This window comes from Sus scrofa, chromosome 6 (genome assembly GCF_000003025.6).
Source record: "Sus scrofa isolate TJ Tabasco breed Duroc chromosome 6, Sscrofa11.1, whole genome shotgun sequence".
Lineage (NCBI taxonomy): Eukaryota > Metazoa > Chordata > Mammalia > Artiodactyla > Suidae > Sus > Sus scrofa.
In genome coordinates, this window is record NC_010448.4 from 170,221,040 (window position 1) to 170,245,632 (window position 24,593).

General features: G+C 54.2%; 1 protein-coding gene and 1 non-coding gene across 5 annotated transcripts in view; one reads left to right on the forward strand and one right to left on the reverse strand.

Annotated features, from left to right (window-relative positions):
• CTPS1 (CTP synthase 1) overlaps positions 1–12,066 on the reverse strand; it is a 31,357-nt gene extending 19,291 nt beyond the window's left edge. Inside the window, exons 1-6 of one of the 4 annotated variants that reach the window (XM_021096968.1) lie at positions 11,894–12,042; positions 8,587–8,659; positions 8,328–8,506; positions 5,665–5,835; positions 3,457–3,557; positions 2,514–2,630 (exon numbers count right to left, since the gene is read on the reverse strand). In XM_021096968.1, the coding sequence (XP_020952627.1) occupies positions 2,514–2,630; positions 3,457–3,557; positions 5,665–5,835; positions 8,328–8,493 (555 nt within the window). In that variant the 5' untranslated portion in view covers positions 8,494–8,506; positions 8,587–8,659; positions 11,894–12,042. Of the gene's footprint in view, positions 1–2,513; positions 2,631–3,456; positions 3,558–5,664; positions 5,836–8,327; positions 8,507–8,586; positions 8,660–10,908; positions 11,639–11,773 lie in introns of those variants that run through there. The other 3 variants (XM_005656199.3, XM_003128105.4, XM_013988927.2) reach the window with 3 other exon arrangements.
• On the forward strand, positions 5,737–5,803 carry MIR9829 (microRNA 9829). Its single transcript, NR_128516.1, has one exon. It is a non-coding gene; the product is annotated as a microRNA 9829 (primary transcript).

The following is a 24,593-nucleotide window of genomic DNA, read 5'->3' on the forward strand; positions in this document are numbered from 1 at the left end:
CTTACTTCCCGTAGGATGAGGAGCCCCCTCTGTTCATTCCCCCACCCCCATTCCACGCACCTGCCCTGGGTCTTCGGCCCCATCTCACGACCCCTCCTCAGTGCATGTGGACTTTCGAGCATTTGGGTACCAGGCACATGAAACCAGGTGCCACAGCTCTTCCTTTCTGGCCTAATCATTTGCTTGCTTTGGCTGGTTTTTTGGTTTTCCTTTGTTGATGTGCTGAGTTTCCTATGTACGATATTATCACTGTTTTCCTCTAATATTTAACAGATACATTTGTAAGGCAGAGAATTCTAAGAAATCATTTTCCCTGAGGACGTTTGAGCAAACAGCTTCACTAGGTTTGAGTTTCCAGCCCTGCTGCTGAGAAGTCTACTGACATACTGATTTCTTGATTTTTCTCTTTAGCGTCTTTTAGAACTTCTGCCCCATTACCCCCAAATTTCACAATGATGTGCCTTGGTGGGGGTCATTTTTCATTCGACTGGCTGGGCATTCAGGGGGCCACTTCAATCCAGCAACCCCTATCTGCAAATTTCCTTGAATTATTTGGATGCGGAATCAGAAGGCTTTTTCTATAAAGGGTCAGACAATAAATATTTTAGGGTTTATGGGTCACACAGTCTGTCACGACGACTCAACTCATGTTGGGCATAGCTGTATTTCCAGTTTTATTTTCAAAACCAGAGGGTAGGCTGACTTGACCTGTCTACTGACCCCTGGTTCAGATTCCATTGGCCTCTGCATTTCTATTATTTTTAAAAAACCCCATTATTTGGATGTCAGAATTCCTAGATCAGCCGCTAATTCTCTTCTCTTTTCTCTCCTGTGTTCTCTCTCTTCCTGCTCTACTTCCTCTTTCTCTTAAATTTTTGCTGAACCTTCTTTCTCTTAAATTTTTCATTCCTGCGTCCGATTTTCAATTTCCAGGACTTCTCTGTTCTCTGAATGGTCTCTTTTTAGGGTGTCCAGCGCCTGTTAACAGATGCAGTTCACCTCCTCTGCTTTCTGAAGACGTTAACGACATGCTGCTTTGTCTTCTTTTTTGAAGTTTCCTTGTCCTACTCCCTGCAGAGCCCGTTTCCTCTAAATTCCTTTTTTCCTGTTGCTTGGGCTCCTGCACGTTAGATGCTTTTTCCAAAGGTCTGGTGACCCCTGGCCGCCAGCTCACTGTAACACTAGCTGAGGGTCTGTGAGCAGGGGCGGGGGGGCTTGTCCACCAGAGTTTCCCTGTGGGGAATAACTGGCTGGCCTGTTTCCCCGGGAGCCTCTGAGGAAGTGCGTTTTTCCCGGGCTAGTTTTATACCCCAGGAAGTGGCTTCCAGTCTCCTAGGTACAAGGTCCACGCCTGTGGTGATAATTCTGCGAATCAGGTAGCCGAAGAAGGTAGGGTGTCTCCACAACATAAAATTACATGGTCCCTGGTGTCTGCTCATCCAGAAAAAGCCTTCAGTGTCCTGCCAAGGTGGAGGGCGGGGGGGGGCTGATGCCCAACTGTGCGTGTTGGCAATGGGGACGCCCATCTATGCACCTGCGCGACAGCCACGATGAGGAGCCCCGCCCGCAGCCCTTGCCCGACCTCTGCGGGGTGACCAGGGCTGCCGCTCTGTATGCCCCTGCGAGGTTAGGATCCAGCCCTCCCAGGTCAACAGGGCCATCCGCTTTCTGCTTTCCTAATCTGTTACTACTGACTCCTCCGAGTATTTATCTCTGTGAGTTCTGTCTTAAAAAAAAAATCCTGGGAGTTTCTGTTGTGGCTCCGCAGGTTAAGAACCCAACTAGTATCCATGAAGATGTGGGTTTGATCACTGGCTTCGCTCCGTGGGTTAAAGGATCTGGCATTGCCACAAGCGGTGCTGTAGGTCACAGATGGAGCTCAGATCCAGGGTTGCTGCGGCTGTGGTGCAGGCCGGCAGCTGCAGCTCTGATTCGACCCCTAGCCTGGGAACCTCCATATGGCTGCAAGTGTGGCCCTAATAAGGAAAAACCAAAGCCAAAACCAAAAAACCCCCTTGACTCCAGGTGTAGTGGGGTTTCACCACGTAGTAAAGATACATGGATACGTGCAGGCCAACTGCGAGTTCTCTGGTTAATCTTCCAAATGGCTTCCATTTGCTCTTTTCAAAGAAGGTGGGTTTTTTTTAATCTTTTTTGTCATTTCTTGGGCCGCTCCCGCGGCACACGGAGCTTCCCAGGCTGGGGGTCCATTCGCAGCTGTAGCCACCGGCCTACACCACAGCCACAGCAACTCCAGATCCGAGCCGTGTCTGCGACCTACACCACAGCTCACGGCAACGCCGGATCCTTAACCCACTGAGCAAGGCCAGGGATCGAACCCAACCTCATGGTTCCTAGTCGGATTTGTCAACCACTGCGCCACGACGGGAACTCCTCAAAGAAGGCTTTTTTCCCCCTGCTTCCTGCACCTCAAACACCTGAAACAGCTGAGGAGGCAAGCACCCCTTCCTCCCTCCTCTCCACCGTCCCAAGGAAAGCTCTCGATGCCTCACCTGAGGAACCAGGCTGACGTGAATGTTACAGAAGTTCTCTCTTTTGACCTTGAACTGGAACTGGCGGAAGGCCTCGATGAAGGGCATGCTCTCTATGTCTCCCACCGTCCCGCCAAGCTGGGCGAACAAAGGCAGTTTAGGACTCGCACAGCAGCAACGGACAGACCATCGTGCATCAACGCTAATAAAAATTCTTTTTAAAAAAAGAAGTTAGGCAACAAGCTTGTCCTCCTGCGGTTTAGTTTTCTAGCAGCGCCACTCTGTCGACAGAAACAGGGTCAGGCAAACTCCCCGGGCTCATAAAACATCCACTAACAGGAATGAGACGCGTCTTTGTGCGCTAAAAGCTGACTTCTGATAGGCTCCCCGCTCCTCTTTCCCCATCATTTGAGGAAAAAGGTCAGATGAAAGACACACTAGGAGTTTTACTTGTACAAAGAGTCAGTCTTAAAGCAAAGAAACCAAAATCTTATCTCCTTGGCCATAGCTTCTGCGTTAAAAAGCAGCTACAAACAAACTGCTGGGGGATGGAAATCCTGTGAAATCAGATTGTTATGATCATTATAAAAAAAAAAACAAAACAAAACTGCTGGGACGTCTCGGTCTCCTGCTTTCGCAGGAACACCGCGCTCCCCGCGCCAGGACCGGCAAGGCAGGAGCACGGACACTGAAGTCAAAGGAGGCCCATTCAGAGAGACGCACGGTCCTGCCCGTGGAAAGCGGAAGATCAGGTCCCGCCAGCCTCACCGGGAGAGCCACGCGGAGTAAGCGGACGAAGGCTGGCAACGGGGAACCCTGGGGGACGGGCAGCGACTCCCCGCGATGCAGACCAGGCCCTTCTCTGCCCTGCGGCCGCAGGAGGGAGGGACGGACTGAGGAGGTGAGAAGACGTGCGCCTGACCCCGCCGCAAGAACCGCCAAGAGTCAAAAGGACTCGACAAACCTCGATGACGCACACTTGAGGCTCCAGGCCGTCTTCATCCACGGGGATCAGGGCCTGTCTCATGACCCACTCCTGGATGGCGTCGGTGATGTGCGGGACGACTGAGAAAGACAAAGACACACGTGACCTGCCTCCCTTCAGCGCAGCTGCGGCCGAGACGCTCATTGTGACACAAACCGCAGAGCAGCAGCGGGCTCGGGACCATCTTTCTGAGACCCTTCCCCGCAAAAGGCCCTTAACGGATCACACTGCTCTCGGGTGCTGTGCACACTTCCCAGCTGGGGCTGCAAGTCCTACAAGAGAGCAGGGCCTGGAGAGGAGTCCTGAGGCACCTTGGAGCCCTGGCCCTGGCGCACCATCTCGCCTGGCCACACAACCGCACGTCGGACCTCGGGGCCGGCCCTGCCGCCTACGGCTGGGCAGTTTAGGGGGAGGCACGTCACACCCTTTCCCAAGGACCAGAGAGCGCCAGGCCCCTGTTCCATCACGTTCTGGTTTACCAAAGGGCAGCAAACCCGCTGCACAGACGGGAAGGCCAGTCAGGAGCATGGCATCTGGGCCAGAATGTCGGGTTCCAATCTCAGTTCCATCACTCAGTTCCACAAATCTCAGAGGTGTGGCTCTTTGGGCAAATCACGGAACCACCCCTGAGCTCCATTCCTACCCATTCACCGGAGGGAGGAGCTTCTACGTGAGCAAGTCGTGGAAACGGGAGGCGCGCACGGGAGAGATGCCGAGCCAAGCACGGGCGGGACAGCGCTCACCAAGGCCAGCCACAGCCGGGACCTCTTTCAATCACCGTGCGGGGCTCAGGAGGCCAGTTCCTAAGGGGCAGCAGTTACTCTTTAACTTGCTCTATAACTGGCACTCCCTTGAGCTGGGGACATTACCTATTCCACACACAGCAGCCAAAGTAATCTTTTAAAAAGGCACGTCAGGAGTTCCGGTTGTGGCTCAGCGGGTTAAGAACCTGACTAGTATCCCTGAAGATGTGGGTTCAATCCCTGGCCTCGCTCAGCGGGTTACGACGCAAGCTTCAGTATAGGTCGTGGATGTGGCTCGGATCTGGTGTTGCCGTGGCTGTGGTGCAGGCCGGCAGCTGTAGCTCCAATTTGACCCCTAGTCCGGGAACGTCCACATGTGGCAGGTGCCATCATGAAAAGAAAAAAGAATATGCACATTTGTGTTGACCACTCCCAGGCTTCAACTCCTAAATGGCTTCCCCGGCTCGGCGTAAACTCCCCACCCCACGTGGGGATCCAGGAAGCCCTGCGGCCCCAGCCCATCCCGCCCACGTCACCCTCCGGGTCCCAGACCAGGCCCCTGGCAGCCCCTGCCCTCCGCCCTTCCCAGGGCTGGGCCCTCGGCTCACAGCCCTCTCCTCGGAGGCGCTCCCTGAGCCCGTCCAGCCCGCTCCCCCTCCATCTGGTCCGTCTCCGCTGCTGGCAGACACCTCACTGCGTGTTTTGTCCTCCCTGGAAGGTAAACCCCACGAGGACAAGGCTCATGGGTCTCACGCACCAGGGACGCCCCGCACCAGCGAGGGTCCAACCAGAGCCAGCACTGGAATCGCCGAATGAGCGAGTGAGCAGACTCCGACCCTCTCTGCCCAAAGACCAGCGGGCGCCACGCGGGCTCCGACCCCTCTGGGTCTGGACCATCATCCCAGACGCACGACACGCACTGTCTGACCAACCGCCCTCATCTGGCTGCCTGCACCCCTTGACCCTCAGCACTGGGGGAAAACAAGAGCTCTCTGGATTCGAATCACACAGCTGGACTGAGCGCTTCAAAGCCACTCAGAGAGGAAGGCGCCGACCCATGCGATTTCTTGAGTAAACAACTACACACTCTGAGTTTTCAACGGAAGACACATTTCGGTACCAGTACCGTGACACATCCGTGCCGGAACCGCATAAAAGGTACGTGCGGTTTGGTTTGGTTTTGCTTATTAGGGCCACGCGGCATGTGGAGGTTCCGGGCTGGGGGTCGAACTGGAGCTACAGCTGCCGGCCTGCACCACAGCCACAGCGACGCCAGATCTTTGACCCACGGAGCAAGGCCAGGGATCGAACCCGAATCCTCAAGGATCCTGGTCGGGTCCGTTAACTGCGGAGCCATGACGGGAACCCCAAAGGTCCGTTTTTATATACAAAAGACATCAAAGCGGTTCCAATTTCCAAACCTTAACGGCAGACCCAGCGTTACCTTGGACGGTTTTTCCCAAGTAATCTCCTTTGCGCTCCTTGTTAATGACATACTGATATATCTTCCCCGTGGTCAGATTATTGTCCTTGGTGAGTCGGATGTCAAGGAAACGTTCGTAGTTACCCAGGTCCAGGTCCACTTCCCCCCCATCGTCCAGCACAAACACCTCCCCTGCAGGGAAGAGTGGCAACGGTTAGGGGCATGCAACACACAGATGCTGTGGCCCAACGGGAGTGCCAAGAACAAACAGCTGACCAGAACAAACTCTGCATTAACTTGACAGGAAGCAGAGAAATTTATTTCTAGGAGAGAAAATAGGACACGAACGAAAAAATCAACAACCATGCCACACTCCCAGTCCCCCACTCAACTCAGTGAATCGGAAGATTCTGCCGTGAAAGAGCACAGCATGAAGGAGAAAGGACAGCTCACAGTGGTGTGGCATCTGCCACCCCGAGAAAAAAGGTTCTGGAGTTCCCTTCGTGGCTCAGCACTTAATGAACCCAACCAGGATCCACGAGGACGCGGGTTTGATCCCTGGCCTCGCTCCGTGGGTGAAGGATCCGGCGTTGCCGTGAGCTGTGGTGTAGGTCGGACGCGGCTCGGATCCCACGTGGCTGTGGCTGTGGTGTAGGCCGGCGGCTGCAGCTCCCACTGGACCCCTCGCCTGGGAACCTCCGTATGCTGAGGGTGTGGCCCTAAAAAAAAGAAAATGAATGTTCAGCAAAGTCTCCTACTTGGGCAGAAAAAGGTTTAAAATGTCATAAAAGCAGGTTTTGGTCCAAAAACTTGAACAAGGTTTATAGAGATAGAGATAAAGAAATATCAATGTTAAAGTCCTGGGATGATAAAACCAGATCTGGGCCGCACTTCGGACCAGAACAAAGCCGTGAAACTTCTGAGGTCGCGCCTTGCCTTCGTGGAACATTCACTCCTTTCAACGTCGTTCTGGAAATTCTGCCCCAAATGGGACCCTCCTGCCATCGCCAACAGGAGCCACGCTCACAACAGCAGAGCAAAAACGGTCTTGTTTTTCCCGCATCCTCTGCTCTCAAGAATTCTGGACTATTGCTCCAATGCGTCCATCTTTTCCCGACACTCTTTATTGCATAAAGAATTTCGCTCGGATGATACTCATCCTTACAGGGTTTGACCTCACATTAAAACCAGGAGGATGGAGGAGCTCCCGTCGTGGCGCAGTGGTTAACGAATCCGACCAGGAACCATGAGGTTGCGGGTTCGGTCCCTGGCCTTGCTCGGTGGGTTAAGGTTCCGGCGTTGCCGTGAGCTGTGGTGTAGGTCACAGACACAGCTCGGATTCCGCGTTGCTGTGGTTCTGGCGTAGGCCGGTGGCTACAGCTCCGATTTGACCCCTAGCCTGGGAACCTCCATATGCCGCGGGAGCAGCCCAAGAAATAGCTAAAAAGACAAAAAGACAAAAAAAAAAAGGATAGAAAAAAAAGAAAGAAAGAAAGAAAGGAAAGTAGGAGTATGAAAACACCTTCAAAACTCAAAAGTTTTTTTTCGGGGGGGGGGCCCGCACCTGTGGCACATGGAGGTTCCCAGGCTGGGGGTCGAATTGGAGCTGTAGCCCCGGCCTACACCACGGCCACAGCCAGGCCTGATCCGAGCCGCATCTGCAACTTACACCACAGCTCAGGGCAACGCCAGGTCCTTAACCCACGGAGCGAGGCCAGGGATCAGACCTGTGTCCTCACGGATACTAGTCAGATTAGTTTCCGCTGAGCCACAACAGGAACTCCCACAACCCAGAAGTTTTTTAAACGTGTAGCTCTACCCTGATTTCGAGTCATTACCCTCCTAGGTAATTCAGACACAGTCACACATCACACAGAGGACAGATGACCAGTGAGAACAAAGACGTACAGTGCCACGTCCCCAGCCACCTCAGGGCTTCAACTTTTCTCTCCCTTCCAAAGACGTCTGCTTGTATCACCCACACTCTGCGGGCGGGACAGGGTGTCGAGCGCGCACCCCTCCAAATCCAACATGGCCTGAATTCCTGGACCCTACCAAGCGGTCCCTCGGCCTCTGCCTAATCACCTCCACTGAAGGGAACTCGCAAATTCTGGAAGCCACATCCCCGCTCTGGGAGAGCACGTGCTGTTACAAAGACCTTTTTTTATGCTGGGCCAAACCTCTACCTACCCGCCCTACCCCTAAAGACGGGGCCTCAAGAACAAGCATAATCCCGCTTCTCAAATATCTGAAGAAAGCTACCGTGCCATCAGATGTCCCTTTTCAAGAGGAGAGACAACTCTCATTCAACCCCCAAAAGACCACTTCTGCTACTTCTTCTCAAGATTTTTAAAATTGCATTTTTAAAGTATCGTTGGTTTATGATGCTATGCCGATTTCTGCCACCCGGCAAAGTGACCCCGTCACATGTATACATTTCTATTCTTTCTGGGACAGAAACCACTGGATTCTAATCACTCCACTGCCCACCAAGCTCTCTGCCTCCTCCCTGCCCAGGTGAGGAAGGCGTCAGTCTGCTGCCATGCGAAGGACCAGTCTCTGAAGACGGGAAATGGAGTCACGTGATGCAGCGCACACGCAATTTCCAAGGGCTGACATTTTCCCTGCACATATCACAAGACCGGTATTTTTAAAAAAGAAACGAAGAAACGCATCTTGCTTACCATGCTCATAGGGAGAGAATGTTCCCGCATCGATGTTGATGTAGGGGTCAATTTTAATGGAGGTCACGTGTAAACCGCAGGACTTGAGGATCGTGCCCACGCTGCTGGCGATGATCCCTTTCCCGATGCCAGATATCACACCGCCAGTAACCAGAATGTACTTCATTGCACCTGCTGACCTGGGAGAGGGAAATTCCAGATAAGACGTATCTCAGCAAATCCAACCGATCTGGATTCAAAGGCCGGCGCTGCCACTTACCGAGCCAGGAGGCTCGGGTTCCGTCATGCAACTTGGGAAGGTGGATCACTCAATGGCTTTGGTCAAATCTGAGCTGAGAAATAACGTTAATTAAATAATGAAGCTTTTGTTTAAAGCTTTGACAGCTAACAATTTTGAGGGTCAATCTAATTTAAAAAATAACAAACAAAGAAAAACACAGCTCTGTGGCCAGAACACCATGGCCTCATTGCCGCCAAACTCTGCAACACCAGGCGGGTGCGTCCTTTTCCCTACGCGGGAAAAAGATTTCGATCTTAGATAAGCACTCGGATTGCTCATAAAACAGGTAACATCTTTGGCTAAACTGTAACGTATCGCCAAGAAAATACAGCTCCTGTCGTTTATGGAAGACAGAATCAAAGGAAAGGACTTCAACATTTAAAAGGGGTTGCAGTGAAAACCAAGGATCTTTTCGTTAAAGGTAGCTCTCCTCGGTCCTTTAATAACTTGCTGCTTGCCAGCAACCTCGTCCAGGTGTGCCACGCAGACAGCCCGTGGCCTGGAGGAAAGGGACATGAAGAATAACCAGTCCCAAGCACGCCATGGTCGGAGGACTCAGAGGGGAGATTGGGTTAAGTCCTAAGAGCAGGCCAGTGGCGCAGGGAGCGCACGACAGAGACTGGGGGGGAGAGAAAGGGGTCGATGGCCGCGCAACAGCAGCAGAGGCGACGGCTCCCCGGGCAGCCTGTATCCCTGGCCCCGGCTTCGCGGGCCCCGTAAACCCGAATGCGACCAAGATGAGGAACACAAGCCCAAGCAGAAGAGAGTGCGAGAACGCTTGCTTTGGCAGGGCTGGGACCTCTTCCTCCCCTGAAGCCAAAGTAGAGTAAGAATAGGCTGCGACAGGAACGAGGAAAGCGGGCAGTGCTGTCTGCAGCGCCCCCCCCCCCCCAGGGCAGGAAGGACACTTGGCAAGGAGATGAGGTCAACGTCCTCCCCTTCCGACGGCAAGGAAGACCCCCGACCACGTCCTGCCTCTTCTGTCCTCCGCGGCGGCACTTCTAAGAGCTCGCCCCCCGGTTTCCGAGAAACGCACACAGGAGCCCCCAAAAGGGCCTTATGGGCAGATAAACAGAGAAAATGCTGGTTCGGTAGCCACCTGGTTTCTTTGCTGCAAGCGCTCTCAGGGCCTTTCATGAGCTGATGTGCGCAGTGACCTCCCAAAGGGATGCTTCATCTGCAGTTTCCCCAAACGGGTCTGACCCAAGTCCCTAACATGTGGGAGACACGCTGTCCTGTCACCTCACGGCCGAACGTTCCCTACTGACACGTGACTGTGAACTGGGCCACATCTTAGAGAGGTTCTAACCAGGCATATCCCTGAGTCGACACCCTGGTCTCACTGACTGGATTCTGGAAGTTTCTAGAAAGTCCTCCGCCATCTTGACTGGGTGATAGAGCAGGTTACTTCCCGAGAAGACGCGTCTCAACCATTTGCATTTGATTTGCCCTGATTTTACTCTGAGGATGACGGCCTCTCTTTGGGGGGCGCTTGCGGTCCCCCACAGCGCCTGGCAATAAATATTTCAACATGATGGGGGGAGGGGAGTGACGGGACTTGGTCCCCCCTATGTAGGTAAGTGGCATTGTGCCAGGCCCCTCGGGGGCTACAAAAATTACTCAGATTTGGGCCGACTTGTTTTTGGGTTTTTGGTGTGTCTTTTGTCTTTCCAGGGTCGTATGCGTGGCATATGGAGGTTCCCAGGCTAGGGGTCTGCTAGGAGCTACAGCTGCCGGCCTCCACCACAGCCACAGCCACACGGGATCCAAGCCACGTCTGTGACCTACACCACAGCTCATGGACACGCCAGAGCCCTAACCCACTGAGCGAGGCCAGGGATCAAACCCACATCCTCAAGGATACTAGTCGGGTTCCTTAACCACTGAGCCACCAAGGGAACTCCCTAGAGCCTATGGTTTAAGTTGCCATCCAGTTAGAGACAGAACATTTAGAAATACACAAGTGACCCAGTAACCCCAGGCCGCAGAGGGCTTAAATGGTGAGGAGAGAACTTTCAGCAGCAAGACCAGGGTCACCTACCACGGCCCATCAGAGGAAGTACAAGTCGGGAAGGGAGGAGAGGATCCAGGCTCCTCCTGCTGTGTTCACCTGAGACGGCAATGGCCTTGAAGAGAAAGGGGACAGAGGGACAGGAAGGCGACGGCTATCTACAGAACACGAGGGCAGCGCCCAGAAAAGAGACAGAGCGTGAGGAGGGGCGGGGGAAACGGGGGGATAAACTGGAAATTCAGGCAAGGACCAAATCACAAGGCAACCTGAAGCCTCATCTGAACTTTCACCTGAAGGTGATGAGCGATGGGAAGGTTTTCAAGTACAGAAGGGACACAAATCAAGATGCTGCAGAGGAACTCAGCAATGAAACACCAGCAAAGACGTTAAACGCTGAGATCGAATTCCAGCTCCACCACTTGTGGATGAAACCTGTCAAAACCACGGGAGGCGTCTGATGCCCCAGTCCTTACAGCTGTTAAATGGCAGTGAGACTCTCCGCATCGCCTGGGTCACAGGACTGCTGAGGATTCAAAATTACAATGAGTGCGGACGTAAGTGCGCCACGCACACGTAGTGAACTTCTTAAAATGCCGCATCCTCATCCTGGGCGGCCAGTGGGTAAGGGGGCCAGCGGGGTGGGGGGGCCGAAGCCGAGCCTTCCCAGCACAAGGAGGCCGTCGGGCTCCGAGGCCCCTTCCGCCCGCGGCAGCCCGGGCGCGCCGGAGGGGGCCGCAGCCAGGCCGCCGAGCCCATCCCCCACCGCAGCGGGCCCGTCTCGGACCTTGATCCCCTTCCAGCGAGGCTAGGGCCGTGCCCTGAGGCCGGAGGGGCGAGGGCCGGAGCAGTTGCAAGGAGCTGCAGCCGCCGGCGTGCTCGGGGAGGGCTGGGCAGTAGGGGCTCCTGCGCCTCTCCGGCCCTCTCCGTCTCACGAGCCACCCCCGGCCCTCTGATCAGGCAAGCCAGGCCGCGCTGACATGGGCGCTACCGGTCCCAGCGGCCCTTCCCGCCGCCCCACGCCCCCTGCGGCCGGTCTCCCTGGCGGAGCCCGGCCACGCGGCCCCGCGCGCGGGAGCCGGCTCCTAGCCGGCCTGGCCGCCCGCCCCACTCCCGCTAGGCACGCAGCCCATTGGGCAGGCCGGCGGGCCACCTCACCCCTGATTGGTGGGAGCGACGTCTGTCACCGGCGCTGGGGCCGTCCTGCTCCCAGCTCGGCTCCCGCCGCGGGTACCGGCACGGGAGAACAGCTCCCCGGGCTCCCCGGAGTCAGCCTACCTGCGGCCGGCCTTAACCCGGGCCGTCGGCTAAGGCGCTGAGCGGGCCGCGCTGGCGCTGAGCCCCCGGCAGCCAATGCACCAACCCGGCCGCATGCGCCGGGCAGTCTTTCACGGAGGCGGGCTCTAGGCGGTGCGCACGCAGAGATGGGAGGCGGGGCAGGGCGCGGGCCCTCCCTGGGGCGGGGCCTGGGCGAGCCGGGCTCACGGTCCCTGGTGCGCAGGCGCGGGGCGAGTGCGCTTTCCCGTGCGCGGGGCCTGCGGCTGGAGATTGTCCAGTGGTCTCTGCAGACGCCCAGCAGAGGCAGGAGGTTCGAGACTAGGCCGGTTATGGTGCGTCTGCCTTTCTCACGACCAGTGGTGCGGCCTTCCTCTTTTGAGGGGGAGGCTGTTTTGACCCCCCCCCCCCCCGGCACATCCATCACCTGGCTCCAGCCCCCACTCCCCAGCAGCCTTCTGGAGGCGGCGAGATCCATCACGCCTTAGCCCGGAACCGTCCGACCTTGAGCAAGGCGGCGAGACCCAGCCCATCTCTACGCGGCCCGCTCTGAACCGAGGGGCGCTGGCCATGTCACCCCGCCCCCGCCCCCGCCTCTGTAACTGGAAAGGCCCAGAGGAGGGCTGGGCGCAGACTCCTTCCGCAGCTGAAGGGAGGAAGAGCAAGTGAGGCAGAAACAAAAGCCGGTCTGAAGGCCCTGAGGCCCAGAAGAGCCTCCCAGTTGAGCTGGGGAAGAGCTTAAGAGAAGATCAGGCTGGAGAGGGCAGCGGCCCTACCACGCCCAGCATTTTAAACTGAGGATTTTCTTTCCCCTGAGGGCAGTGGAGAGCCTTAGAAACTTAGAGGGGAGGTTTGGTTTTGCATACTGAATACAGGCCCATGCTTATTTTTTTTTTCTCCAAACACTTTACAACAGTATCTTGAAAAGTAAGTCTCCCATCTGTGTATCCCAGTGTTCTGCTTTCTGTCTTTCTTTTTAAATTTTACTTACTTTTTGGAGTTCCCGTCGTGGCTCAGCGGAAGCGAATCCAGCTAGTATCCATGAGGATCTGGGTTTGATCCCTGGCCTCACTCAGTTAAGGATCCAGCGTTGCCATGGCTGTGGTGTAGGCCAGCAGCTGTAGCTCTGATTGGACCCCCAGCCTGGGAACTTGCACATGCCGTGGGTGCGGCCCTAAAAACCAAAAAATAAATAAAATAAATTTTACTTAAATATTGATATTCCCTTATGTTATATTTGAGTATTGTTGATTTACAGTGTTGTGTTAGTCTCAGGGGTACAGCAAAGTGATTCTGTTATTTTCAGTAATAACCTACATGGGAAAAGAATTTGAAAGAGAATAAATACCCGTTTTCTTCCTTGGAAGCAGTTTGTCTCAAGTTCTTGTACACCTTTGTTGAAGGATTTGAAGAAAAGACGTGTGTGATGTGATTTGTATTCAGGAAAATGACTCAAGCAAATGCATTCCAGCAAACCAGTTAGGAGGCTTCTGCAACGGCCCCGAAGAGTCTTCTGGCTTCTTCCATGTCTGAGTCACCACTGCTCCTGCTCTGCCAAGCTGCACTCGGCTCCAACTCCAAAACATGCTTGGGATGTTTCACAGCCACACGGCTTTCAAGAAGCATTTGGTGTTTATCCAAGTGCCTGGGACGTGATAGACCCTGAGAACATACTTGCCAAAGTAACAGCAGTGCTGTAGACGGTACAAAAAGAGACACATATCCGGCCACTCTCCTGAATGCCCACTATACCCTCTGCTCTCCTCCGCAAGCTTCTGCTTTCTCTCAGTTGACCGTCCTGCTTGCTGTTTCACTGAGCAAAGAGAAGCCATCAAGAGACCTTCCTTGAGAAGGTCACTGGTGGCATGGCCTAGTGGTTAAGGACACAGCATTGCCGTGTCATTGCCGTGGCTCTGGTTACTGCTATGGTGCAGGTTTGCTCCCTGGCCCAGGAACTTCCATGTGCAGCAAAAAAAAAAAAGAGAAAGCACTTCCTTGAGCTCCTACCACCCTATCCATCAGTCTGCTTCCATCTGTGCCCAAGACAAGCTCTGCCTTGTCTCCTGTGCCGTGGACAAGCTGCCTTTGCACCTAGAGGTCGGCCTCGCCTTGTTGCTTCAGGTGCCATATCCTGCATCATCAGTTTCCCCTCTCTCCTAGGTCATTTCCACTGGCAGGAGGCACTTTCTCCCACCCTAAAACAAAAACCCTCCAGGAGTTCCTGTTGCGGCTCAGCAGGTTAAGGACCAACCTGTGAGGGGAGGGGTTTGATCCCTGGCCTGGCTCAGTGGGTTAAAGATCTGGCGTTGCCACAAGCTACAGTGCAGGTCACAGAGGCGGCTCAGATCCAGTATTGTCGTGGCGGTGACATAGACTGCAGCAGCAGCTCTCATTTGACCCCTGGCCAGAAACTTCCATATGGCACAGGTGCAGCCATCAAAAGAAAAAAAATAAAAAGAAAAGAAAATTTAGGAGCTCCTGTTGTGGCTCAGCAGTCATGAACCCGACTCAGTATCCACGAGGACATGGGTTCAGTCCCTGGAACCGCACAGTGGGTTAAGGATCTGCCGTTGCTGCGAGCCAGGGTGTAGGCCCACAGCTGCAGCTCCGATTGGACCCTTAGCCTGGGAACTTCCAGATGCTGCAGGAGCGGCCCTAAAAAAAAAAAGGCAGAAACAAAACAAAAAAAACCTCTCCCTTGTCTCTCGTGATGCTCTGGCTTCCCCTCCATTTCTCCATTGCAGCGCAGCTCCTCGAAAGTGCGGTTTGAATTCACTGTCTCCAGTGGCTTCCAGTGGCTCATGCTGTCAGGCTCTTTCTCTCGTACTTCCACTGAAACGACTTTTGTCAAAAATTAACATCTACCTTCCCGACCCCTTCTTTATATACCAGCCTAGCCTCACAAGTCCCAGGTCGAGACACCAGGGTGGCTCTGTAGGCACGATGTGAACGTGTGTGTGTGGTCTGTCCTGCCGCCGGATCCTGCCCCTGTGTGTGTGTGTGTGTGTGTGTGTGTGTGTGTGTTTGGGCTGCCCTGTGGTCTTCTGGGTACCACCGTCCTGCCACCGGATCCTGCCCCTGAGCTCACCCCTTCCCTACCAATGATTGCCACAGCAGGTCACCTCTTCCTCAGAAACGTGTTCTTTCCCTGGTTTCTGGGAAACCGCCGTCTCCGTTCTCCTCCTGTTTCACAGGCATCTCCTTCTAGGCCTCTTCCTAGAACCTCTCTGCTTCCTGACCGTAAGCGCCGTAGGCCCCAAGGCTTTCTGCATGTGTCCTCACTCTAGAGGATCTCATTCAGGCTTTAAATACCAGACTTGAGAGACTAGACTGTCAATGCCATCTGTGTGCTGACAACTCACAAATTTATATTTCCAGCCTGAACTTCTCTCCTTATCGCCAAGCTTGGGGCCCTTCTCAGCGAGAGGGCTCCAAGTCTGTGCTGCGCAAAGGAACAAAAGGCCAGGCACTTGTCTTCAGGTGGCACCATTCTGCGATTGCCCTTCGTGCTCCAGAGCGCCCCCTGGGATCGGGCTGGGGCTAGACTCCGCTAAACCAGGGCCTGCAGGCTATTTTAGACTTTGTGGGCCATAGGGTCTCGGTCAGAACGCCTCAGCAGTGGCCATAGATAACATGGAAACAAAATAAGCTCCACTGGGTTCCAATACCATCTCCTTGTTTACAGAGATACGGATTCGGGCTGAAGGCCCTTCTGCAACCCCTAGGCCAAACACACCTTGTCCAGTTTCTTCCCTTCCAGGCTGCATGTAAGAGCCTCAGTTGTCCCGTTACACAGGAACCCATCTCAGACTTCATTCCTCGGGGACCCAACCTAGACTACGCCTCCTACAGCCGCCCCCAACCTGTGAGCTGGCTTTACCCTGAGCACCGTCGCAGGGCGCCGACGTTACCTGCTGCTTACTTGTCTGTCTCCTCCTCGCCAGATTCTAATCTCTCCGAGACTAGTTAACCTTTCTGTGTCTCCCTTCCCTTGTCAGGTGCAGGCTCATTCACCTTTTAATAACCAGGATCCCGCACATCTAATTCCCACTGCTGCCACCGTGGTGATGCACCTGCCACTGTTGTCACTATACTACGTACGGGGAGCCGAGACTGAAAATATAAAAACCTCCCAAGAGCAGGGGTAAGGGTTCACTTTGGGGTTTTTGTGTGTTTATTTGTTTGTTTTTTAGGACAGCACCCACAGCATATGGAAGTTCCCAGGGTAGGTGTGGAATCGGAGCCTGGTCTGCAACCTACACCACAGCTCATGGCAACGCCGGATCCCAGACCCACGGAGTGAGGCCAGGGGTCGAACCAGTCTCCTCATGGATGCTGGGAGGGTTCTTACCGCTGAGCCACAACGGGAACTCCCTGTAAGGGTCCTTTGGAGCCTCATTCTGTCCATCACCGCACCTGGCTAATTGTTTTCTAGCCAAGGCTCCTTTGAGTCACTTTTTTCACCTTCACATCCTATGTTGTCATCTGAGCCTGAGGGTACAACCACTTCGCCAAATAGCATCATCGAAGAACGCTATGGATTACCTGAGGGAGCAGTGGAGCGGGAGAAAGCCTTACAACTGTCGACCTAAATTTGTATTTTTTTTCCTTATAAGGTCGCACCCACAACATATGGAAGTTCCCAGGCTAGGAGTTGAATCGGAGCTGCACCTGCCAGTTTACACCACAGCCACAGCAACTCAGAATCGAAGCCCCACCCGTGACCTGCGCCACAGCTTGCAACACCCACTGAGTGAGGCCAGGGATCGGACCCGCGTCCTCACAGACCCTAGTCAGATTCTTAACCTGATGAGCCACAATAGGAGGTCATATTTTTTTTTTTTTTTTACCAAATTGGGGCTATTTACCCTAAAACCAGATTTTACTTGGTTTGAATAACTATGTCGGTGGTGGGAAGTTCCAGAGGCGAGGAGGAGCGCGCAGTAAAATGCGTCCTCCGGCAGCCGCTCTGACCACTTTCTTGTCATCTTTCAAGAGACACTCTGTGCCTGGGTCTGTGTCCTTTCTTATTGGCTACACATTATTTTAATGTGACTCTTCCTCGGATTCTCCTCACTTAAGAGAGATTCCTTTGATGATGCTGCGTGGCGAATGGGTTGTGTCCTCACTTTGTTCCCAAAAGGATTTAAGGCCGTGTGTGTGTGTGTGTGTGTGTGTGTGTGTGTGGTGTGTGTGAGTAAAATAGGAGGAAAAAATGAGGCAAAGGAAAAAATAAGGGCGGGAACTTTTTCTCGTCCATGCTCCACTGCCTTTAGGATAAAACCTCACTTTGATTCTGGGGGCAGTGCCCACACTGGCCTTCGTTCACCACCTCTCCAGGCGCATGACCCTGCCAGGCTCTAGCCAGTTCCCTCAGCAGGACATTCGTCCTCTGCACCTCTGGACCTTCGCAGAGATGGCTGCTGGAACGCCCCTCTGTCCTCCTAAGTCCCACTCCAGCCTGGCCTTCCCTTCTTCCAAGTAACTCTCCTGGCAGCCTCCTTCCATGATTTGGGACTAGTCGTCCTTCTCCCCCAGGCTTCTGTCGCCACCTAGCACAGCACCTACAGACTGTGGGCTTCTTGAGCTGCCCCCGTGCCATGCGGAAGTACCCGGGCCAGGGATCCAACCCGTGCTGCAGCCGCCGAGCAGCTGCGGTGACAGCGCCGGATCCTTATCCCGCTGGGCCACGAGGGAACTCCTAGATTGTGCTGTAACTCTGTTCATTTCCTCATCCAAACGTCCCATGTGTCTGTGACCCCCGTGAGGTCCGGGACCTGTTTATCTGATCCACTGTTTTATGCTCAGTGCCTGGCTGGTTCCAGCACATACTAGGCATTTGCTAAGTACTTGTTCCACAAATAAATGAATCTAGAAATTAAATTGGATCCCAAATCCTATACTCTTTCTAGAGGCAAGGCTCAAATTTGATTTTTAACTTTCCAAGCAGCATGATTGGAGAGGGTCAGTCTGACTAAGTAAAAAGCCATTTAATTGCTCAGGAGAAAGATCGCTTCCCCAAATACCCCTTCATCACCCCCAAATCCCCTCGCTGGCACCCCTAAGTGCTCCCCCCGCTATTTTTCTGGCTAGCACTTATCGAAAGTGTAGTGGCTGTCAGGGTCACTGGCTATTTTATGTCTGTCTTCCCCACCAGACTGTATTTCATCTGCAAGTGTCTCCCTAGCACATCTCCCACTGCCTGCGTGTAGGAGGTGCTCATTAATGTTTACTGAATGCATTAAAAGGACCATTATTCCCAAAACTGAAATCAGAAATCAGTGTCTCGGAGTTCCCATTGTGGCTCAGCCATAGTGAACTCAACGAGCAACCATGAGGACGCGGGTTCCATCCCTGGCCTCGCTCAGTGGGTTAAGGATCCGGTGTTGCTATGAGCTGTGGCATAGGCTGCAGATGCGACTTGGATCTGGCGTGGCTGTGGCTGTGGTGTAAGCCGGCAGCTGGAGCTCTGATTCAACCCCTTGCCTGAGAACTTCGTATGCCGCAGGTGGGGCCCTAAAAAGAAAAAAGAAAAAAAGAAATTGGTTTCTCCTGCGAGTTTCGTGGAGAGGCCTTGGGACGTGTAACGGGAGAGTGAACGGCCTCGAAACATCCACACGGTGGACACACAGGCCGGAGTCACAGGGCTGTTCCCGATGATGATTTTCGACGAAGGCAGGTGGCAGGGCCACACGGGCAGGGCAGGCAGAGCGGTTCTGCCGAGCCCACGCGGTGCAGACAGCACGCAGTGCGGGGAGAAGCCACCGGGAAGCCGGGCTTATTCGAGAGCAAACTTCAAAGCGTCTTCCTGTTTTCCTCTCGGAAAGTGCTTCTCTGGCCTGAGTGCCAGGCACATTCTTGCGGGGCAGTGAATTCAGTACTGAGGTACCTGCCCTGAAGCTGTTCTGAGCTTTGAGTTACATTCAAAGGCTTTCGACCATCATTGACCTTGGGGGTAAAATTCATCCACCTCGGAATTAATTGATCTCCTCTCCAGAGAGCAAGACCGGATGTGAGGATAATCTGATGGGCACCCGTCTTAGTGGGGCCTATAATAAGATGTATTAATATTGTATGGCCTTGTGGTATAATCACACACTAGCACCTCATGAATGCACTTGGGGGAAATTTTAGTAAATGAGAATAAAACATTTTATGAAAGCATGTGATTATACAAGCATGATAATGAATTCTTTTCAAAAAAATCGTTTTTCTTTTTTTCTTTTTTTTTTTTTTTAGGGCCACACCCACAGCATATGGAGCTTCCCAGGCTAGGGGCTGAATCAGAGCTGTAGCCGCCGGCCTGCACCACAGCCACAGTAACACCAGATCCGAGCCACGTCTGCAACCTCCACCACAGCTCACGGCAACGCCAGATCCTCAACCCACTGAGCGAGGCCAGGGATCGAACCTGCGGCCTCTCAGATCCTAGTCGGGATCATTAACCTCCGAGCCACTAAGGGAACTCCCCTAAAGACTTTTAATGCAAATAAGTGGGCAGAAAAGTGAATATTTGGGGGTTCAGGAAACGTGGCAAATAGGACTCCTTTCCAGAATCCCCACCTGTGAGGACTAGTCTCCCCTGCTCGGGCGGCACCGCTCCTCTGACCCACACAACCCGTTTTGTATTCATCTGTCCCAGCATTTGCCACATTCCATTGAGATTATCTGGATTTGCTTCCTCCTAGACCGAAAAAAATTGCCTCTTTTCAGCTCCAGTAGTTGCAGGAAGGGATGGTGAAACCTCCCACAAACGTCCATAGGCCCCCAGAACCGCCTCAATCCTATAATCTACCCAAAAACCCTGTGCTCGCTACGCGCCCAGGGCTTCAAGACAAGCCCCGCCCTTTGCTTCCAGCTGAAATGTGGTCCCTCCACCCTGCCAGCATCAGAGCGTTCTGTCCGGATGTCTGGCACCCTGATGGGCACACAGCGGGCCCTCAGTTACTGTTTGATGAGTTAGGCCCATAAAACGGCCTCGTGACTTTTAACCTCCCCAAAGTCTGGCTTTCTCCCACCACGGCAAATGCGCGTTCTTGCAAGGAAAACGGCTGTATTTCAGTGGGTAGGAAGACGCCATGAAAGCAGTCCTTTCCGCCGTGTCGGCCCCGCTCAGCCGTCCAAGGGTCTCGAGTGTGTCCTAGGCAACGGTCCCGCCGAGGGCAACTCGGAGTCGAGGGTCGCGAAGGGGTCGGCACACTCACACTCTCCAGGCCCCCGCTGGGCGTCCGGCATTCTCCCTGCGGCCGCAGAGTTGAGCGACCCAACCTCATGACACAGAGCATTGGACAGCTGGCCATGGCGAGATTTAGAGAGATTTGCATCCGGGAAGTACACCGTGGAGCCACATATGTGTCTGGAACTCAATAGCTATAATTTCGATTCCGGGGCCAGGCTCCAGACATCCGTATCTCAGACCTAAGATCTATTTCTGTCTCCGAGAATGGCTCTCCTCCCTCCCACCATCAGTGCCAGGGTCACCTGAACGGCGTCTTTTAAACCTGCGGCACAACGGAGACTGCTCGTCCAGAAGGCCCAGCATCGCTCAGGTTTCCGTAATTGGCACTTGGTCCTGCCGCGCCCGAGGAGAGTTTTATGCGTGACTCAAGCTTTTAAAATACCTGCATCCAGCATATATTTACCTCTGCCGAGCTCAAGGAGTCGGGGAGAGACACCCTGTTTGTGGGTTAAGGAGCCGGCAAGATGGACAAGAATGATGTGGCAGTGGGTGATGCCATTCAGGAGAAAGACGTTTGGGGCTGGTTTTTTGTTTGTTTTAAAAAATTCACTGACATGGTATAAACTTCTCTTTGAAGTATGACTTACCCCAAAAAGTATAAAAATCCTAAGTGCACAGTGGGATCGGTTTGACGTATCTGACCGCACCCGTGTAACTAGCACTCAGACCGAGAAACACAACATTCCCGCACCCCAGAAAACCCCCGGTTCCCTTCCAGTTACCACGCCCCTAAGCATAACCACTGCCCTGCCTTCCACCACCACAGATTAGTTTTCTCAGGGCTCTTTTTAAAGCTAAATTGGGAATAATATGGTCATCTCTTAAAGCTCTTTGTTTTTTAAGAATCTTAAGATCCACAGTATTTGGCTCCTTCATTTATTTATTTATGTTTTTATTTTTGCTTTTTAGGGCTGCACCAGCAGCATATGGAGGTTCCCAGGCGAGGGGTCCAATCCAGCCATGCTGGATCCTTCACCCCCTGAGCGAGATCAGGGATTGAACCTGAAACCTCATGGTTCCTAGTCGTTTCCACTGTGCCACGACGGGAACTGCAATGTTTGGCCCGTTACAGTTGTACCTGCCGGGAGTTCCCATGGTGGTGCCACAGGTTAGGGGCCCAGTGTTGTCTCTGTGAGAATGCAGTTCGATTCCTAGCCCCACTCAGTGGGTTAAGGATTCAGCCTTGCTGCAAGCTTCGGTGTGGGTCGCAGATGAGCTTGGATCCAGTGTTGCTGTGCCTGTGGTGTAGGCCTCAGCTGCAACTCTGATTCCATCCCTGGCCTGGGAACTTCCATATGCTGCAGGTGTGGCCATTAAATAATAAATAAATACATTAATTAATTAAATTGTACCTGCCTCCCTCTCCCTCTCCTGTTCTGAGTCCTCTTCCATTTTAGGTAAACATGTCATCTTCTCCGGATTCTCCTTATGCGAAGCCAAAGCGTTGGCCGAGTGGGCGTCTGCGTCGTTCTTTTTTTACAGAGCATTTATCGGCATCTCCCATGTGCTGGTCGCTGTCCCAGGCACCAGGGGTACAAAGCCTACAATACCGAGGTCACAACAGAGTTGTGGGGAAAGTAGGGAGGTGTCTGAAAGCCCCAGGAGGGGCACCTAATCCAGCCAGGTGACCAAAAAAAGCTTTCCAGGGCAGTGTCTCAGAGGATGGGCAGGTGCCAACACACGAGGAAGGCCAGGCTGGAGGATGGGGGAGGGGGCAGGTGGGGAGGAAGGCTGGGTGGGAAAGGGTTGGGGGAAAGTAGGGAGGTGTCTGAAAGCCCAGGAGGGGCACCTAATCCAGCCAGGTGACCAAAAAAAGCTTTCCAGGGCAGTGTCTCAGAGGATGGGCAGGTGCCAACACACGAGGAAGGCCAGGCTGGAGGATGGGGGAGGGGGGCAGGTGGGGAGGAAAGGCTGGGTGGGAAAGGGAGGGCGGGCGTTTCACTTGCTGAGTCAGAGGCAGGAGGAGCTCCTTTATTTAAGAAACTGCTGGAGTTCCCATCGTGGCTCAGTGGTTAATGAATCCAACTAGGAACCATGAGGTTGCGGGGTCTATCCCTGGCCTTGCTCCGTGGGTTAAGGATCTGGTGTTGCCGCAAACTGCAGCATCGTTCGCGGATGCGGCTTGGATCTGGCGTGGCTGTGGCTGTGGTGTAGGTCAGTTACTGCAGCTCTTATTCCCTAGCCCCTTGCCTGGGAACATCCATATGGCTTGGATGTAGCCCTAAAAAGACAAAAAACAAAAAAAATTTTTAAATAAAATGAAATACATAAATCAGAAGTTCCCTGGTGGTTCAGCAGGTCGAGGATCTGGTGTTTTCACTGCCGTGGCGCCGGTTTGCTCCCTGGCCCGGAAACTTCTGCACTCCACAGGCAGAGCTGGGAAAAAAATAGAGCCACACCATAAATCCACATATAGGCGGGGAGAACAGGAGGTGGCAGGAGTAAACATTTTGGAAGGAAGAAATGAGACGAATGATTGAATAAAAACTGAGCAAACTTAACGAAGACAAAACTCCAGCCAGAAGTAGGGAAACCAAGAACTGAATCCATTTACAGAGCAGGCAATGGGGTTATTGCAGGAATTAGACCTCTCGCAAGTGTAGGAGGAGCTGAGGCAGTGGCCATCTGGAGTGGGGAGAAGGGGGTCAGAGGAGTCCGTAACAAAGCCTCCTCCAAAATGATCAGAGGTGGACCACGTGCAGCTTGCTGGGAGACAGAGACGCCCAGCGAGTCCGGCCGCTGGGAAGGGGGCCAGAGCAAGGCTGCAGCTTCTGGCAGCTGCCCATCAGGAGGCTCAAGCCTCTGGTGGTGTGCCGGGGCCACTGGGGACGTTTGGGGAAAGGGGCTGAATGTAGAGCCGAGAACAGGTCGGACCCCAGCAAGCGCTTGTGCACCTGTCACCTTGACCTCCCTTCAGTGGCACCACTTCGCTTGCACCTCTTCGTGCCCACACCGGGCCCTGTGTGGGCTCTCCTCTGGCACAGAGCTCTGCAGGGCAAGGCGGTCCAGGAAATGGGGTTCCAGCTCAGCCAAGTGGAAAGGAAAACTTGGATGCCTCGAGCTCAGGGAACAAGAAGCTGGAAGGAGGCCCGACACTGTTGCCAGGAGCACCACACCTGACCCGGCTGCTCATGCCCAGGACGCGGGGTGAGAGAAAGACCGTCCGTCGGTGCTGATGCCGTGGCAGCTCTGAGCTGAATGCCTTTCCCCGCTAAAACCTCACTTGCTTTTCCGCTTGTAATTGCCACTTTAAATGTCAAATCCCTCCAAGGTGCGGCTCTGCTCTTTGGCGCTCTTTCTTTTCTTTTCTATTTCTGGGGCTGCATCCTCGGCACATGGAGGTTCCCAGGCCAGGGGTCGAATCGGAGCTGCAGCTGCCGGCCTCCACCGCAGCCACAGCAACGCGGGATCCGAGCCGAGTCTGCGACCTGCACCACAGCTCTCGGCAACGCCGGATCTTTGCCCCACGGAGCAAGGCCGGGACGGGACCTGCGTCCTCCTGGATGCCATTCAGGTGCATTTCCGCTGTGCCACGGCGGGAACTCTTCTTCGCCTTTCACTTTTCTGTCACGCCCTGAGCTTCCATTCCGGTTGGCAGCTCCCACACCCACAGCCACTCGTGGTCCAAAGCTAAGCAAAGCCTCGTCACTGCTCACCGTGGGGCGGGGGGGGCTGCAGCGACCCCTCCGTCACCCCCTCTGCCGGCCCCACCGAGGCCTTTCCTCCAGGCAGAAGAGACCCTTTCACCTGCGCAGACCTGCTTTCTTCCGTGCGGGCCCAGCCTGCCTCTCTTGCCCTCTCCTCCCCGAGCTGGTCTCGGGCTGCACGTTGCCCCACACCCTCCCTCTCTCTGGCATAACTCACTTCTCCAGGGTGGACACCTGCGTCCTTTAGAGGCCTCCCTCTCAGCCAGTGTGTGGAGACTTCTGGTTGCTCTCTCCGCTCCCGTGGGTCCAGGGTGTGAGCTTGACTTATCAAAGCCCAGCCAGCCCCCCGCCCACCCCGCCGACAGCAAGCTAAGCCTCCGTGACCCAGACCCCGAAATGCAGTGGCTCAGCTGAGAGAAACATTCACCTCTGGCTTACGTACCAGCCTAAGGGTGAGGGGTCCTGGCTGACAGGCCGGCCACCCGGGGACCCAGGGTCCCTCCGTCGTGCCGCGCTGCCTTTTTTCCTGCAGGGTGTTGTCCTCATCCGCCTGGTCAAGGCCGGAGCCGAGCAGGACCCCGGGAGGCCTCCCCCGAGGGGACCCCGCTCATGCCCTCCGCCGGCCTTTTAGCTATAGAAAAACTTGAGTCAAAGAACCCGTCTAATCAGAGAAGTGAAAAAGTGCAGCGAAAAAAGCAAACAGTGATCGTAATTCAGCCATTCGACAGAGGCAAGGACGTCACTTCTTCAAAGACGATAGACCACGTTCTGAGCCGTGTCCTTGAAGCTGTTTCGCAGGTGCCGAAGCCCCCGCCAG